The sequence below is a fragment of the Balearica regulorum genome, chromosome Z, assembly GCF_011004875.1.
Source record: "Balearica regulorum gibbericeps isolate bBalReg1 chromosome Z, bBalReg1.pri, whole genome shotgun sequence".
NCBI lineage: Eukaryota > Metazoa > Chordata > Aves > Gruiformes > Gruidae > Balearica > Balearica regulorum.
Window position 1 is genome coordinate 16,526,075 of NC_046220.1, and position 18,631 is coordinate 16,544,705.

Sequence of the window (18,631 nt, forward strand, 5' to 3'; positions counted from 1 at the left end):
AGGCGAAAAAGGCCAGGACCACCTTTTTGTTGCATAAATCACAGGACCCCAGCAGTGCCAGTGGCAGGGCCTTTTGGAGGTCTACAGCCAAACATCCTCCTCGGAGTAACACTATTGCCAGCAGTAGGTGAAGTCAGCTGTGGTTTTGTCCCACTGAGTCTCGAAAGCTGCCCAGCATGGGGATCTCCACCTCTCTGGTACCCTGTCCCACATTCCTGAGGAAGGAGTTTCCTCATGTCCGTCATCAAGCCAGTAGAAGTGCCTGGGCAAGCAGGTCTGGGCACCATCCAGTGTCCCTCAAAGTTACACGTGTTTCCTACGAGTTGTGAGTCCACGAGCATGGAAAGAAACTCCTTGGAGCTGCCCTGTAACCCTGTCTTAGCCAGCAGCAGTGATGGTGGGAGGGTTTAGTGTTGTCCTTCGGTAAGGGCAGTGACAGTCGGAAAGCCAGTACTAACCTTGCTGTTCCCCTGGGCGCTGCAGGCACCCTGCTCACAGCTGACTGGAGAGGGGTCAGTGGGCACCAGTGACTCATGGGATAAGCAAGACTGACAGCTGACCAGGCAAAATCCTGCTGGCAGTCTGGCAGATTTGCATGTATCTGGTTAGCCCTGTGAGCCTCAGAGTGCTTCAGGGACACCGGGTGACACTCAAGTGGTTTTCAAGTCCAATAAATAACTCCTGCCAGTAGTGCTTAATGCTACTATTTAATGTTACTGTTTATTTTGTCTCATGAAAGCAAAGTTACTACAAGGAGAAGTGAATCTGTCTTCTTGTCATTGGTTAAAACTACTTCCCAACACATGCATACACCACTCCCACTTCCCTCAGCCCTTGTGGTCTGCTGATTTCAGCAGCCTCCAGTGCTGCTTGGTGGATCGCCAAAGTGCTGGTCTGTGGAGCTGGGCTCTCGTCCAATGTGTTTGGATACTCCTTCGGTGTTCATTCAATCACTGCTCACAGGTACTCTTCAGATTAATATGCCGTCTGTGGTCTTTGAAGAAGTGTACCGTGTCCCATCCTTTGACCTCTGACAACATGGCTGTTTCTTAGTCTCAAGACTGGCACTCTTCTCTGAGATTAGACGCTGCATGTGGCTGTTTCTCTTGGTTTGTGTTGAGATTTGGACTAGCTGGACCTCACCAGATCAATGTTTTGTCATCTAATTCCAAGGACTGTAGCTGTTCAATGCTACGCACAAGGAAATGCACATGCTTTTCGCTACTGGCTGTGGTAAAAACCAACAGGGCATGGCTTCGGTTTGTGATAACTGTGCTGAGAGAGCAGAAGCAGGAAGAAAATGCCCAGGAAGCATAGCTGTTGCTATCAGTGGGAGAGTCTGCACTTACTTTTAAAAAATGAAGTGGTCAGCAATCTCCGGGAGTACTCTTGAATCTGGACAAATCTACCTTGCTCTGGGATGAAGGAGTTTCCTTTTTCTGGCAGGTCAAGGAGTTGACTTCAGGTCTCAGTGTCTCTTTGCCCTTCCCAAGTGGCTTCCGCTAACCACCTGAGAGCTCGTTTGGAAGATGAGCATAGCTTTTGCTATGAGGAAGCTCAAGGAGAAAGAGTTATTCTGCAGTCAAGGTGCATGACTAGAGATGTCTGCTTTCGCTTTTCTGTTCACTTGCATGTTTCTCAGTTCTTTCTGACACCTTCTGCCAGTCATTCTAATAATCATCTTGTGCTTTGGTTAAACCTGATTTTGTGAGGTTCATGATGACAATGCTGGTGTCCATGACACTAATGCCATCACTGCTGGCATTCTCAGTCAACATTCAACTACGGACCACCTCATAAATTGCCTGCTTCAATGAGCAAACCCAGCTTTCAAAGCCTCCAGGCTCTCCAGACGTCTTTTATGGATCAGTTAGCAGAAGGCAACCCAGCAACATGACTCTCAGCAGACAATCCATTCTTCAGAACTTGTAGGTGGGTCCAGCGTTTCCATGTTTCACTGCTGTCAGCAAATACCTGGACTTGTGCTAGTGAAATTTGTCTGTCTTTCAGCTTTGAAATGGGCACTTGTAGGGAAAGTTCCCTGTGGTGCATTGAGAGTCAGACCTCAGTTGTGACTCAAGGTACAGTTAATTTGATTTCCTGTGACACTAGTATATATGTCATGTCTTAATTATAGCAAACAATAGCAAAAGAAGTTACAGCACAGTGTTTAGTACAAACATCAGAGGGTTAGGAAGTATCTAACTGTGCTGGTTTTGGCTGGGATAGAGTAATTTTCTTCATAGTAGCTGGTATGGGGCTATGATTTGGATTTGTGCTGAAAACAGTGTTGATGACACAGGGATGGTTTCATTCCTGCTGAGCAGTGCTCACACAGAGCCAAGGCCTTTTCTGCTCCTCACACCACCCCACCAGCGAGTGGGCTGGGGGTGCACAAGGAGTTGGGAGGGGACACAGCTGGGACAGCTGACCCCAACTGACCACAGGGATATCCTGTACCATATGATGTCATGCTCAGCTTATAAAGCTGAGGGAAGAAGAAGGAAGGGGCGAGGGGGATGTTCAGAGTGATGGCGTTTGTCTTCCCCAGTCACCATTACGTGTGACAGAGCCCTGCTTTCCTGGAGATGGCTGAACACCTGCCTGCCCATGGGAAGTGGGGAATGAATTCCTCGGTTTGCTTTGCTTGTGTGTGTGGCTTTTGCTTTACCTGTTAAACTGTCTTTATCTCAACACACGAGTTTTCTCACTTTTGCTCTTCCAATTCTGTCCCCCATCCTGCCATGGGGGAGTGAGTGAGCGGCTGCGTGGGGCTTAGTTTCTGGCTAGGGTTAAACCATAACACTAACACATTTTTCCACAGGTCCGTTGTAGCACCCTACCATGAATGCCCGCTATGTTTTGTGTGAGTGGCATAAAAATAATGCCATTTTTTCCATGGGACCCCTGTCTTGCTCACACTCAACACAGCTCTGGAAGTAGAGCAGACTTTGTGATGAAAGAAGCCTCTGTTGCAGCCAGGGATCATTTGTACTCTGCACACATGGAAGCATGCAGTGATGTGTGTATGTGTAAATATAGCTATATCAATCTAAATACACAATGGCACACCTATTTTTGGTATAAGGGTAAGATGTCTTACTGAACCCATGAATGAGGAAATAGAAATACAGGCCTTAAAGGAAAAATGCCTACATGCATGTCCTTAGGGAAGGTCTGCCTGCGCACACTGCACGTCAGCACTCTCCAGCTTTTCACTATTGCAGTCTCCACCCCAGCCCAACCCTAGCCCAAGCTGTGAAGAGTCCTTGGAGATCTCACTTTACCAGTCATACCCAAATCAACTTCTAGCTCCCTGGCTTCATTGTGGTGGTGATATTCTTTATGGTGAATCTAATTTTAAGCCTTTTTCTCCCTACAACAAACTGCTGTGTGACTACACTGCTTTGCTGCACATGAATACATCTGTCCATCCACCATGCCTAATGACTTGTGAGTCTGATTTTAATCAAACTTGGCAGTTGGAAGAGATCATAAACAACCAAAATACTTGCTGAAACAAGCCATCAGGGTGGGACAGAGTGAAAGTTCACTGGTAATATGGAGACACATTTGTAGCTAGGCATCAAAGTATGAGGGGGAAGAGGCAGGTTCTAAGCCCTGTACTCTTAGAGGAAAAGCAAAGTTCTCAAGGAGCATGGCAGAATCCAGGAAAGGATGTGAATATGTGCCAGATGAGGGTTAATGAATCCTGCAGCTCATGGAAGGATTTGTTTCAGAGTGATCTAGCTTTCCAGGTCCACACTGAGGTCAGTGTTTTAGCCATGGGGGTAGCACCCACTGCTTCCATGGGGCAACGACTCCTGGCCTGAAGAGCAGCGTGTGGTCATCACCAGCAGTGCAGGGCTGTATCCACATGGCTGATCCACAGCAAAACGTGGCCTCTCTGAGTGCATGGCCTTGGGGAGTTGAAGGTGGCTGGGACAATAGGAGTGCAGGAGTTGGTCTAGCCCTTCTGAGTATCTCTGTGTCAAGTCTCACAAGCCCTTTTCTGGCAAGGGAGGGCACAGAGAAGCACAGCCCCGCTGAAGCACTTCCACCAGCTTATCCCAAGCTCAGCAAGCATCCTGTTGTTTGCTTCTGCAGGGAGAGTGCAAGTTTGGGCTTGTGACCCTGGTCTTCAGCGTGGTCACAGCAGCCCTGAGCATCCCTGGAGACAGCAGCAGGCTCTGCACGTGTAAGCAGCCTTGGATGGCATGGGGGTGAAGCCCACAGCCCCAGGTTGTTCACAAGAGCAAAAAACACGCACCACACCTCCCCAGGGCATGAAAGAGGTGCCCGGGATGAACGCGGCTCGGGCAAAGAAGCAGACGAGATGAGAAGTAGAGAGGTAAGGTCCAGACTTGGGGAAGGGCCAGACGAGGAGGGCTTGGCGGACAGCGGTAGGTGGCAGTGGGGCCCTGCGCTGCGTGGGGGGGGCCGTTCGCAACTGCCCTCTGCTGGCACCGTTCACGCGCAGTGCTGGGCACCCACCCTGCGTGGGCACCCGCCCTGCGTGGGCACCCGCCCTGCGTGGGCACCCACGCCGCGGGCTCCGGCCCCGTGCGCTGCGCTGTGCAGCTGCGCGATCGGGCAAATTTAGTGCAGCTCCGTTCATAGAAATGCTGCTTCCAGGACTGCCAGCAGAAGAGGTACATGCTCCCTCTCCGGCGGCGTGGGATGAGGGAGACTTTCTTTGAGGTCATTGCTCCCTTTAAGGCATGCAAAACCCCTGGGAAATCCCCAGTGCCTATTTCTCTCTTTCCCTGTCTCTCCCCCACTCTGGGGCATGCTAAGCAGGTGAGTGGGCGAGCATCACTGGTGTGCAGGGCTGCAGCAGACAGCCACATTCCTCTGGGGTTTTTTTCCAGCGGCGTTGTGGCAGCGGTGTGGAGCTGCGCATTTCTGCAGGACAGGGGCCAGAGGCAAGGGCATGGCTCCATGCTGCCTGCAAGGTCACTCTGCCACGGAACCATGAGACTGAGGGTCCATCCCAGCATAGCCCCCTGCTCCCGGCATCCTGCTCCGAGAGGCCACTGCTTGCCGCTGTGTGGGCTGCAGAGCTCTCCTGCCAAGGTGCTGGTTTAGGCGGAGTGTTGGGAAGAACTGACTTCAGCTGGAGGGACAGGCAGACAGCAGAGGAACAAGAGGGGCAGAAAGCTGTGGAGATCTAATAGCAACATCCAGCTGCCCTTTGCTGAAAGTTCGGAAGAGTCAAATCAGGGACAGCACAGTCTCTGTGGAAAGAAGTCTCATGACAGACCAGACAACAAGCTTTGTCTACAATTTGCAATGCTCGTTACTTGAAATGAAGTCTTAAACTGGTCCAGCTTGGCAGAGCATGAGACTGATATTTCACATCATCTTACAAACCTGTAACTCCTTTTGCACAGTTCCTTTTTAATTTCCGCTGCCAACGGTGAATCAGTTTTGTGGGGAGGTTTTGCACAGTGCAGCAATTTGGGAAGGGTGCCAAGCAGCCCTGAAATAGTGGGTGCTGACACACACCAGCTCCTGCTAACCTTTTTGCCTCCTGAATGGTGCTGGCAGGTCCTGCTGCAGACTGTCCCCCATACTTGTGACAGGAAAGGTGCGTGAGCCCATTATCTCCCTACCAGCCCTATGGGGCTGATTCCCCCTTCCATGTCAGTTGTAGCCAATCCTGCCACAAATGCATGTGTGCCTCTCTTTTACTGGATGGTGCTAACCTGTGTATCATGTCTCAGGTCCCATTTTGTGTACTCACCCTGGCAGAGAAGTGAGAATAATCCTCTGCAAGAGGCACACAGTCAGGCCTGTCAGAGTACAGGGAGGTGGCTGTAAAGCTTCGGTTGTGTGTGGGTTGAGGAGTACAAGAGAAAAAAATAACTTCATCTGCAGAGAAACTCATCGCCAGGCACAAAGCCGTATTCTACCTGCAGTTACATTCATCTAAATAAAGAGAAACTACCATCATTTCTTAGTTACAGTCTTCGGCATTTTTAACCTGAATGGTTCCTTTATCTGTTTCAGGGGAGTTTTATAGCTAGACATGGTAGCTCAGCTCAAGATATGGTGCCATACACATCCCATTCTAGTGACTAAAATAAGATTAAATGGGCCTTGCCAAAAACCTGGCTCCAAAGCCAGTTCAGGTTGGGTCACTGCTGCATTTGCCCAGTTCCTTGCAAGGCTCATCTTCTGTTGGTTTGGGTGGCTCCTGCTGTAGTACTTCATATAACATAAAAGAAGTGTTACATGTGTTACAGCAATTTAAACATAAATCCATTACAAGGGTGCTCAGGCTTTGTGGTTGTTATTATCAGTGGTGCATTTCTTCTTTATGCACTGCTTTGCCTCCTGAGACTGACAGCAGCAAGAATAGCATCTGTCCAGAGGTGCCAGGACCTGGCTGGGCCCTTGGACAGTGTATTTTCCAGAGCAGAATCTGGGATAAGGGTTATGTACAAAGACTTGGTTTGGTGCCACTGTTGAGATCCTTTTGCCCGACAGGTTCACAAAAGAGAAACTTTGCATTAGTATCTGACTACTCAAAAGTAAGCTGCTTGCAATGCTTCTAGTTCGGCTCTGATCCACCCGGACAGATGTAGATGGCCATAGTGTGAGAATAAAAAGTAAAGCAAAGATGTTAGTCAACTGATGATATTGCTATTTCAACATAGATGAGATGTCTCATAGAGAACTTTGTTCTGCAAACCACAAAGTACACTCTGCAACTTTTAAGAGGAATAGAAACCAAAAGCTGCAGGAATGTGCTGGAAGAAAAAGTGATGGGTTTCACTGGGGGTGATGGTGCCCTTCTGTTCCATTATATTTGTTGTGGCTCCCTCCTGGTGTTAATTTGTACATACCCCAGTAGTTAATAGGTCATTTGGAAAAAATGATACCTGCACAGTAGGTGGCCTCTGAAGTCAGAAGTAGCAGGCAACCTCAAGGACACACAGTTGCGTTTTTAGTATCTGCATGTCAGACCTGCTTCTTCTTTGGCAATTTAGCTAAAGAGAAGGTGCTGAGCAGCGTGCGTGCCTGCACATTCACTGTATAAACAGCACACTGGAGAGCATTTAATTCCTTGAATTTTCTTCAGATGGATGCTGCACTCCAGGATGTGTAGAAGGAAGCAGAGACAAGCGTGAATGTTACCAGCAGTGATGAGGAAAGTTGGCCAGGCATGACTGGGTGATCCTGCTGCCAAAGATCCATGCAAATGTAGTGTTGCTGAACAACATCCCCTCAATGCACAGAGAAACAAAAAGACTTCCCTGATTCTCTTACAATGCATCCCTCTTTTTACATTAATTCGTCCTGGGGTAGCCTCAGGGGCTTTAGCAACTGGCAGACTGAGAAGACCAGGCCTTTTCTGCAAAAGCTGAGGGACCTCCTCCACAAATAGTTGCCAAGAGCAGCTGTCACTTTGAAGGGGAGAGCTGGCATATGTGCTACCCATCTTCCTCCAGCGTGGTGCTAAATGCAGAATGATGACAGCATTCAGTCCTACACAACATGGAATCAGTAATGTTGGGAAAAAAAAAGGTGTAAAAGGCTGAGGCTCAGTACAGGTTTGTTCATCCAGAAGCAAACTCCAGGGAGAAAGACTCCGAAATCTGATTTTTTTTTTGGTAAATTACAGTGAGTGCAAGTTTCCAGATAAACAAGACTGAATGTCGGTATGCTTAGGACAGCCAATATACCTACCTCTGCTGCCAGCATCCAGGTTAACCGTGTGAGCTCAGAGTAGCAGGGCACAGTCCCGCAGCAGTCCCAGCTCAGCTAGCTCAGAGCTCTGCCCATCCAGACCAGCCACACAGCCTCATCCCCTCCCTTATGCCAGCATGGTGGCTTGGTTTACCCCATACTGAGCATTTACTGGGGAAAAAAGGAAATCTGTGGTTTTCTGCTGTTTTGGAGATTTGCACTGGGGATTTGGACACCCATCCCTCATGTGGAAGCACGGGGAAAAGGAAGGTTAACACCATCCTTAAGCTACCAAGGAGCTGCAAGGTGCTTGTGGACTACAGATGCATTCAGAGCATGTCTTGCAGTCCAGAGACCAGAACAGGCAGACACAAACCCAAGGGAGAGGAGAAGCAGGCGTCCTTGGATCGGGGTGAGCCACAGCAACTTCTGCCCAGCTACAGCAACTCCAGCTGGCAGTTGAAGCGGGGCAAGAAGGCGTGCAATGGATGCTCCCCTTAGCCTGCTGCACCTCCAAGGTCCAGCGCATGGCCTGCCTTGGTAGGAAGCTCTGATCTTCTCCAGACTGATGCCACCTTGGCCCTGTCCCCTCTGCTGGTGGAAGTGTCAGCAGGTGTGAGGATTTGTCTGCGTAATCACCCTGTCTTGCGCACTCAAAACTGAAGGTGTCATTGGGAAATTTTTTGAATCATCAGAGAAATAATGAGCATTACTCACTGCCTGCCACGTGGGAGTATTTACCCGCAGTAATGAAGAGAGGAGGGAGGCAGCCAAAGGCGTGGTCTGGATTCAGAAAGTCTGGCGAAATTGCTGTGAAGTGGTGACAGCTGGTCCCTACCCTGGTTACACAGGGACAACTCTGCAGATACAAGGTTTTGGCTTTCCTGTATAGCCAAAGGAAAACCTCTGGCCACCTGCATCTCCACTTCTTTTTGCGTTCAAAGGAGAAGAAGAAATCAGTCCTTCTCCCTCCTACTTGTAGGGAGATCACAGCGTGAGCGGAGAGGCAGAACGGAGACTATCAACCTCTCTATAAAACCCATCTGGAGGCAGGGAGGGAGCTAAGGATGAAAATGAGCGTGGTACTTACCTCCTCTTTTGGACTTGCCCCTCATGCAAGAGGAGGATAGGCTGTGGGCTCTGGGCTTGGGCTGCATGAGCAAGGCAGCACTCTGTTCCCAGAGGTTTGTGGGTCCCAAGCATTTGTTGGTATGCAAAAGCCCTGGGAGGAGCAGCGGAACAGGAGTTAAAATATCGGTGTGAGCGCAGCAAGCCAGGAGGCCGAGAACAGCTGTGAAATCCAGGAAAGGCAACAGATAACAGCAAGGAACTGGCAGGTGCTGGGTGGACCAGTGACGGCACCAAGGCCACACCAGGCCAGATAAGGCCACCAGGCAGACGTGGAGCAAGGCTGATGTGTTGCAATCCATCCTGGCCTCCTGCCATCGATGCCCAGCCAGATGGAAAACCTGCAAACAGTGCTGCAGTCACCTGGGAGGCAAAGGTGTGATAAGGGCTCATAATGTGACGAGCGATGGCAGGCGGGCAGCGTGACGGGGCAGGTGGGTGCCAGCGAGTGCGTGGGAACAAGCATGAAGGCAGGGGCAATGCTGCGAGGGAACAAGTGTGAGATTGGTTTTGGAAGTAGAAGTCTTCTTCCTTGTGGCTGTCTCCAGCAGTTTCTCTGCCTTGCTGGCAGCGAGACTAAGTCTCCAGCTCCGCAGGCAAGCCAGGGACCTTCAGACCTCCCCCTCCTGCCCTTCTAGCAGGGCTACGGCTGGCCAGGGTGAGAGGAGGAGGCAGCAGAGCCAGGACCCTCACTCCTGTCCCGGGAAAAGCTGAGGGGAGTCCAAGGGCAGCCCCTTATACAGGGGACGGGGAGCAGCTCTCCCATGTGCTGCTGTACTGCTGGGAGCCCAGGACCCACTGGGGAGAGCAGAGGGGGGGGCCTCTTTGTGATACCTGCAATGCGGATGAGGAAAGCCTAGGCTCAAATTCATGACTGTCTCACACACAGCTGGAACTGCATGGCCAATGTGAGGGCAAGCAGCCACCAGAAAACCTCCTGTCCCACCCGAGGAAGAATTTTTCCACCTCTTCTTCCAGGGGGTGTAGGCAGGACTTTCGTAAGGGGCTGCAAGCCTGTGCTTGAGAGAAAAGCAGGAAAAGATAAAACCAGTTTGCAAGAGGTGATTTCCCCTTTGTCATCTCTTAGTGGGTCATTTTTATTTGCTCTGTGAAGGCATTTGAATACCACTGAGGAACCAGGTGGAGGAAGATCAAGCCTTGTATCGGCCAAAAGCTTTTCCCCAGCACCACATGACCTGCTGCCTCTGGCACAGAGGGGACGCAGACATTTCCTGCCTCCCTCCATCCAAGGAGAGCGATCTGGAGCACACAACATGTCCCAGCTGCATGACCCCAGCCCATCGCTCCTGCACTGCTGCCGGCATGACCCGAAGAGCCAGGATGTGCTTGGGAACGGCGGTACAGTATGGTTCTCTGCAGCGGCTGCAGCAGCGGCATTATGATCAGCATTTGGGGGTTTTTTTGGTAGTAAAAATGTTGAAAAAGACTGTAAAGACCCATGATAGCCCCCATCCAGGGCTGTGCTGAATGTTGGTGGGGGAGCAACTTGCAGAAGGTGGCCCCATGATGTCCATGTAGTTGAGTGTAGTCTCAGACCAGATTTGCAAGGTGGGTGCCTAAGGAAATACATCCTGGAGTGAGAGCTGCTGTGTCCCCAGGACCCAGTGTGCTGGTGGCAGGGCCCTCCAGGGCTCACCTACCAAACGTCGTGCACAGCAGGGCTTGGTCAGGACATCTACGGTACATGGCCCATTGAGAATGGAGATCTCCCGCCTCCCTGCTGGTCTGGGTTGCTAACCCTCTGGGGTAAGGTTTCTTTGCTAACTCCTGACCTGAATATCTCAGGACTGCAGTTTGTGCCTGTTGCTTGTTATTCTGTTGTCTAGCACTACCAAGAAGAGGTTGGCTCCATCAACTGCCCTTGAAGCAGTTGTAGGCTGCTATCAGATCCTTGGCCTCCCCTGTACGAGACTAAACAAGTCCAACAGGCCCCCATGTGCCTCAGGACCAACTGCTAATGCAGTTAAATATTTACTTTAGTTGAGGGATTTCCAAAGTGGAATAATAATAAAAGCCAAAGGTTTTTGAACTATGTATACTCCATGAAGAGGGAATATAAAACATGTGCACAGTCGCCTCGGCAGAATGGAGGAATGGTTCTGCAAGGGGAACCCTGAATTGGTTACTTTCTCCCTTCCCAAAACGTAGTCACAGCCCTGTTGAGTTGGGTGCAAGAACCAACCAAGTGCAAGGATGGAAGCAGCCCTCGGCAGGGCCTGTACTGCTCTGGCCACAGGGGATGCTCAGCAAGCTGTTCCCTCTTGTCTGAGCCGGCTGAGGCCAGCGGGTACCTACCTAAGCCTCAGGTAATACTGTGGGGAAGAAATGTCCTGAGCATGGTCGTGGTCAGCTCCTCAGCAAGTGCAAATGTGAATGCTGTGGGTGTCTGGAGCTCTCCCAGCCTGCTGTTGGTTTCTGTAGGACACCTACCCTGTGGCTGCCCCTTGTGCACACAGCATGTCCTACCCACTCTAGGGTGAAGGAGGTGCTCTGTCACTTCTGGCCCAGACTTCATCTCAAATCTGTCCTAGAGAAGTTTTTGGTCAACACTGGTCTTCAGCTACAACACCAAATTTCCACTCAGTGGTCCTCTTTTCCATCCTTCATCCTTCACCAATTGATTTTGATTCACCAGAGGAAGGTAGGGATGGATGTGGAAAATTCAACTTCTCAGAGGTGGTGAGGATGCTCCCACAGAAAGACTGATGTCGAGCATCCAGTCTTGTAGGCAAAGTCGCTGGCATATTCTGGGGTGGCGATGCTGAGAAGTCCTTCACTGAAGAGTTGGCGTCACTTACCACTGAGGATCCTCTCCAGCCTCTCTGTCCCCTCCCTTGCTGTATGTGCCACGTCTGCATATTTAAACTAGGAATCTATGCACACAGTCCCCTTCCATCACACTGAATCTTGTAATAAAGATCTTTTTCCTCTGTCGATCTCAGCTGCAACCGTTAAACTGCCCAAGCTGGTGAGTGGAGCAAGGTATTAAACTGCCCATGATGATGGGTAGAGGAGCACAGTTTGCGGCTGCACCTGCAGCTCCCTGCTCCCACTCAGCTGAATTTCATTCCCTCCAGCCCCTCTGCACCTCCAGTCTGTCCCATCCCACCTAGGCAGGGGTGGGCTTGCCACAGCATGATGGCAGGCCTCCTGTGTGTTTGAGATCCACCTCCTGGGGTCCTGCCCAGTCCATCAGGCAGCTGAGCATCCGGCTGGCCAGGTCTCATGGGATAATACTCAGGCCACAGCACAGCCACCCAAAGCAGCCCAAATTTCCTGGTTTTTCTGTGTGAAGTCTCCCAACCCAAATGGAGATACCTGCCACTTGTGAAGAACAGCAGCTGCACAGCTGGAGGGCTGGTTCGGGTGAGATATATCCAGAGGTAATCTGGCTGGGTGGAGCGACAAGAGCAGCATTGCCCATTTTGGACTACACTGCAAAAGGATTGTAAAGCAGCCTCCAGTGCCGGCACCTGGAGCTGGCAGGTGGCACTGGTGTGGTTTATCAGTGCATAAGAGTGCTCAAGTGATCCCTCTGGGTGCACAGTCCAGCTGTTCCCAGCGCAGATCAAATGCTGCTCAAAATGCTCCTTTTCCCAGCACTGCTGAGATAAGCCGGTGCCCTTCCCTATAAAGGCAGCCATGAGCGGAGCGAGGTGCATGAGTGTGTGCGCCTGAACCAGCCATGCCTGTGAGGGACCTGCTGCTGCTGCTGCTGGTGGTGGCACTGGTGACTTCTGTTGCTGCTGGTGGTAAGTCTGCTCTGCTGCTGGCAGCCGGCTCTTCAGTGGTGGGTTGGGAATACAGAGGGACCAAAAATGGGTGGGAGGATAGAAACTCTGGTTTGGAGAGGAGGTGAGGATGGTGAGGAAACACAGCTGCAGCATGGTGGGGAAGGACTGGAGCAAACACACCGTCCATTATTAGCAGTTCAGGGCAAGGGTTACAGACTGCTTCATCGGGCATATTGCACTCGGGAGAGGGGTGGGATAGCAGACAGGCTGTGATGTGAATGGGAACTGGGGTGTGGGAGGACAGCGCGTACACTGGGGCGGCAGCTACTGTTGTTCCTGCCTCCTTGAAGACCTGGAAGCCCTTGTAAGAGCACTACGTGCTGAGCAGATTCAGCAGCTGTTTGTAGGCTCTGGAAAATCAGTGCCACCTAGGTGCATGTAGGGGTGATCCTGCAGCAGCCTGTGTGCAAGCCCTCGTGCTCCCAGGACATTTGTGCACCACACAGATGGGCTGTGAACTGCTGCTACTGCTCTGCCTGACTGCAGAAAAGGAACCCACCAAATATAGTACTCCCTTGGGATGACTGTTGTCCAGCTGTGCGGCATCATCCAGCCTCAGCCCTCTGCAGATACCCCATGTCCCCATGCAGCACTGCATCGGTTCACATTTCCTGGGATGTGTTGGATGCTCTATGGAGTTCCAGGTCCAGAGACTGGGAGAGAGGGCTGTCTGGAGATGGATAAGGGAATGGGAACAGGCATTCTCAGTTTCTCCCAGCTGGCTCAGCTGCGAATACACTGTGCTGCTGGGAGGGTGGAGGGTGACATGCAGCAAACTGATCCCCCCTCACAAAACCCACACAGCTGATCTGGGTCCTGAGTGGACCCTGTGCAACCCTGCCTTCCCTTTGGTTTGGACATGTCCCTCTGTCAGTGCTGCATGTTCCTGCCACAGCCACAGATGTGCCATGGTGACGGGTCTCTGCTCTGTTTCAGGGGCAGAGGTGAACGAAGGGAGTGGCCTGAGAAGGGTAAGAGATTTCTGGTTTTCCTTGTTCATGGCTTGAGACAGAATTTAGTGCCTGCCGTGCCTGGGAGAAAGGCTGTTACTAACAATCATCCCCAACCTCATGGGTACTGGTGCTCCAGCATCAAACCTGCATCAAAGGTCGTGAGTCCCACTGAGGGATGTGGTGTCCTCTCCGCTCTGCTTTCCCACTCTGTGTGCACACCCTGCCCTGTCCAGGGCAGAGGGAACCAGGTCGCCAGTGGCACTTCCTCCTGCCTGGTGCTGTGGGAGGAAAATATGGGTGCTGCTGGCCCTGAAATGTGTGCTGTGGTTTCTCCTTTCCAGCCGGTGTGTGGAGACATGGTCGAGCTGCAGGCCTGCCCTCTCCTGCTCTTGCCTGTCTGTGGGACTGATGGGAACACCTACGCCAATGAATGCCAGCTCTGTGTGCAGAAAATGTAAGCTCATGCCCTTGGTGGAGATCTCCAGGGGTCTAATTTTGGCCGCCTGAAAGTGGGAGTGTGTCAAATACCGTCACTCAGGCTCCCCCATGGCTGGGGAAAGCCGTGGCAGATGGGAAGCACACGTGTTCCTGCTAGCAAAGTGCAAGAGGACTTTTATATGTTAACTGAACTGGGTGCTGGGCTCTGAAGCCTCTGTGAGCTTCACCCTCCCGCATGGCAGTGCCTGCAGATAGGTGCAGGCATGCCCCCAGCCCTTGCCTGCAGGGTCCTGCCCCATCCTTGGCACCGTGTTTAGTGACTACTGTGCAGCTGCAGGCTGAGGGATTTAGCTCGTTGTGTTGGCAGTGGACTAATCCCACAGAAGAGCTGAATATTCATCTATTGGATCAGCTTGCTAAATCAGACCACTCTGTGGCTGCATGATCAGCAGATCCAAAAGGTGAGGTCAGGAGCCTGTGGCCAGGACATCCTCTAACACTAGTGCCCGCAACCTAGCAACAAACCAGATGCTCCACAGAAGATGGGGAAGGTCCCACGGTCTGTGCTGCCTGCAATTAGAGGAAGGAGAATTGAACTCACATGGGCAAAAAGGTCAACTAGGCATCTAGTCTGGACAGTCAAATAACACCACTAAGTCCTTCAAACAGACCTCTGTGAATGCAGATGCCCAGTTGTGTGCCTCATGGCTCTTTTGGTAGAGCTTCAACCCAAAGGTACCACCATAAACTTGAGGACTATGGCAACACAGACCTCATGAGAAGCACAAGGGTTGCTTTGGGGGAGTGATTTTGTCCAGATTGGGAAGGGACTGTATGAGCAGGAGTTCCTGCTAGAAAGGAACTGAGGGTGAACATCAGGTTGAACACAGGTCAGCAATGTACTTGCATGGCAAATAACACAAACTGTGTGCTGGGCTGCGGGAGGACAGGGATGACCAGCTTATCAAGGGAAGCTGGAAGGAGGTGCAGAGGAGCTGCATCCGGCTAGTCTGGGGAAGGAGAGGCTTGGGGGGGATCTAGCAGCAGCCTATGGTTGCAAACAGGATAGAGCCACATTCTTCTTGGTGGTAGCAGGTGATGCAACACAAGGCAACAGCCACAAGCAGCAGCCCCAGAGGGTACAGGTTGGACACGGGAGAAACCCCTTCCCCAGGAGGGTGGTGCACCATGGAGGTGGGGGTGTGTCCATCCTTGTGGGGTGGTAGTTAGGGCTCAGACAAAGCCATGACTACCGTAACCTCACACTGGGAACAGCCCTGCTCTGAGCAGGTTGTGCTGGAGACCCACCACCAGTGCTGCACGCCCAGGGAGGGGCATTAGTAGGCCAGGATGGCTTGCAGTCACCTCAGCTTCTTAGACAGGAAAATGAGCAAGCCAATTTTATAATAGTCAGCTCTGTTCCACGGGCTGGTCGGGAGCCAAAGCATGACGTGGGGAGGATATTTTTGAGCTCTTACTCTTTTTTCCTACGTTATTCTAGGAAAACCAGGCAAGACATCCGGATTTTGAAAGACGGGGAGTGTCAAGATATCTGAGCTTTCTGGTAGCTTTCCTGAGCCTAGAAACAGGTGATTAATTGATCCTGTGTGCTCTGTGCTGATTGCACATTTAAGTTAGCGATGGTGAATAATAAAATGACATACACAATCTTATTTCAACAGCACTTTTTTATACAAGGCTGAGGGGAAACAGAACAAGCCGTTCCCACAAAGGGCTACTAACAGCATGCAGTCAAAACATTCATTTCAAATCCACATCACATACCAGGGCTCTGCACTGTGAGTATTATTTCATCCGCATTCCTGTGAGAAAGGCCATGTGGGAGTAGGAAGAAACAACAGATCCCGGTGAAGAAGGTGCTGAACAAGTGCAGTTGTGAAGGGAAAGTTTCTTCAGCATGGGAGAAGACAACTCCCTGGCTCCCTAGTAAACATCCCTGCTTCCAGAGCTGATGTAAACAGAAAACAGTATCATCTGCGCTTCTCATATTAGATGTTATTCCACTTTTTATCCAAGAGCTTTTCACAACAGGAATCAGCCCAGAAAACACACAGGAACATGGAAAAGCCCCAGGTGGAGATCCTGAATGCAAAGGACTCTGTATCTCTGCTCCAGCATTTGAGAGCAACCTCCAAACTGAACTAATTACCCAGAAATGCTCTCCAGGAACTGCAGATTCCCAGCCAGTTGCCAAATTTCAGGTCTAGTTTGCTCCTGTTGTCAGAGCCGTCTTTGGGACTGTGGCAGGGCAGTAACAGTGTAAGTGTGCATCAGCAGTCTCTGGGGCTCCCTCTGCTCTTTTGTCTTCCACTTCTACCAGATGGGACACAACTCGCCTTTCACGAAATACCTGTAAAAAGATTGCACAGCTTGGGTATGCAAGCGGCTCCCTTTGCTCGCAGTGGCAGAGATCAGAGGGCACTGGCTAATTCAGGACTTGCCTCCTGAATTCAGTTCAGTCCTGCACCAGATGTTGTATTTCTACAGAATGACTGGTTGAGATTTCTGATCAGCTTTAAGCAAAGCACTGGGTTGCTTTGAAAAGTGCTTCAGTGTGAAATGAACCTCTTCAAGGACAGGTCTGTGCTCACCCACGGGGGATCATGCAGCTCTGACTTGCTACTATACACACATGACTTATTTGCAGGTGTCTGGGGAAGGGTCCGCGTGCATCATACGGTCAAGCAAGCTCCCTGGAGTCAGTGACTGCCCTGCAAGTCTGGGAGCTCTGCCAGCATCATGGCTAGTGTGCTTGGCCCGCTGGTCATGTAATATATCCCCACACACCTCTTCCAGTTCTGTACCCTCTTGGAAACCCACCAGGTGGGACATGGCAGCACTGTAATTCATGACAAAGCCATTGCTGATAGATTTAATGCTGCAGCTGGAAATAGTGTTGAGGAGCATAAAATAGCTATGCTTGGTGAGATGGGAGATCCATCTGACCTGGCCTTCACCATTTTCTGTCTCAGAGGCAGCTGCTGTCATTAAAAGCTTTTCTCTCATTAAGAGCTCTTCCACAAGCTGAAAAGTCATAGCCTGGCTAGTTGCTCAGAGTTGTCCAGAGCTTTGGTGGTCCCTGTTTTCCTTCCCTGGACTCTTTCCACTTCTGCAGGGGAGGGGACACAGCTTGCCCACCTATCCACAGCTGCTGCTATTACACCATCTGCTCATTTGTCCCAGGGCTCTGGAAGCCCATTTGCCCCCTTCCAGTCCTCAGACACTGAAAGAGAGGTGGTCTGGCTGTGTGGCGCTCTCTGCGTTGCCAGTCCTTCTGTGCAAACCTTCAGATGCTGTCTCACCTGCATTGTAGGGAAAGGCTTTGGTGGGGTCATCACCCTCAAAACACTTCCACGGTGAATAACACAAATGCACTACTCTCCTGGGGTTTTCTGCTCCTACTCTTGCCAACCCAGCCGCAGGCTCTGTCCCAGCTCTCTGCCAGGGCTGAGGGGAAGGTTATGCCCAGCATAGCATCGTGTGTAACTGTGATCCATCCTCACCCCAGGGCAGGGGAGCACCAGCATCTGAGCCCCATGCAGTGGCTTGAGCAGCACAGGCAGATTTGCTGCAGCCCGTCACTGCGTATCCCCTGAGAGCCATGTCTAGTTATTTGCAGAGGCTAGGAAAAACCAACACAGGCAATTCGGGGGCTCCTCTGAAGAGGCAAACCGCATGCTTCCAGCACAATGTGGAGTGTTTATTCAGAAACTGCAAAGCTAAAGCACACGCTTGCGGGCCAGTCCTGCAAGGTCAAAGCGTGGGCAGCCTAAGGACAGGGTCAGTGTTGACTCTACATGCAGTGAATTCAAAGATACCCATCCTCCCCAGGGACCAGTGGATTTGCCTGTTTATTTCACATGGTTCAGGGACGAGTGGGAGACCAAGGGGAGGCGAAGGGAATGATTTAACACCACCACAGACCTCAGGGGCCAGTGCAGGATTGCCGGATCCAGCCTGGTGCAGAGAGCCTGACTCTGAAACCTGGCAGATTTGTGTCTGGAAAGGTCAAGCGAGACTCAGGAGGCATTTGGTGGACAGCAAGATACCTGCAATGCACTGGTCTGTGGCAGGGGGTATGCACATGGATTTGCACTTTTGCATACAGTTTTGCTTGTTGAATTTATCCATTTCCCATCTTTTCATGCTTCAGTCAAGGTAGGGGGAGGAAGGGATTATCTGTTTTCACAGGCATCACAGTTCATCACACAGAGCTACTGGTAGTCCTGCTCCCAGAGAAGCATGTTGCAACCAGGCAAGTTGCCCCCAAACCTGCCTCAAGTCAGGGAGTGAAGGACAAGCCTGAAAATCATTTCACTGTCATTGTCATGCAAGACAAAACTGGAAGAAGTGCCCTGACACCCTGCTAGAGTGACAGCAGCATAGCTTCCCCAGCTGCCCACACTGACCCCCCAGTGAACCTTGGGTTCAGGGCTATGTCCATGACTGCAAGGAGGGATAGAGAAATCTCTGTATATTGCCTTGAAGTAGCAGTGCTAGATGGGGGTAAACAGAGATACCATTGAGGGTCATAAAGAGCCTTGACTTATACATTGGCGTTGCTATGTCTGCAGTGATGGC

The 18,631-nt window shown here is 51.1% G+C and overlaps 2 protein-coding genes across 3 annotated transcripts in view; one reads left to right on the forward strand and one right to left on the reverse strand.

Annotated features, from left to right (window-relative positions):
• Positions 1-18,631, reverse strand: part of APTX (aprataxin) — a 125,218-nt gene that overhangs the window by 95,531 nt on the left and 11,056 nt on the right. The gene's annotated exons all lie outside the window — the stretch shown is intronic.
• On the forward strand, positions 12,508-17,081 carry SPINK4 (serine peptidase inhibitor Kazal type 4). 2 transcript variants are annotated; one of them, XM_075740583.1, is made up of 5 exons: positions 12,508-12,596; positions 13,575-13,609; positions 13,933-14,045; positions 15,531-15,618; positions 15,712-17,081. In XM_075740583.1, the coding sequence occupies exons 1-4, from the start codon at positions 12,530-12,532 to the stop codon at positions 15,583-15,585; spliced, it is 270 nt and encodes an 89-aa protein (XP_075596698.1). In that variant the 5' UTR covers positions 12,508-12,529; the 3' UTR covers positions 15,586-15,618; positions 15,712-17,081. The 2 variants fall into 2 exon arrangements, with proteins under 2 accessions (XP_075596698.1, XP_075596697.1); XM_075740582.1 differs by lacking the exon at positions 15,712-17,081 and having other exon boundaries at positions 12,510-12,596; positions 15,531-15,697.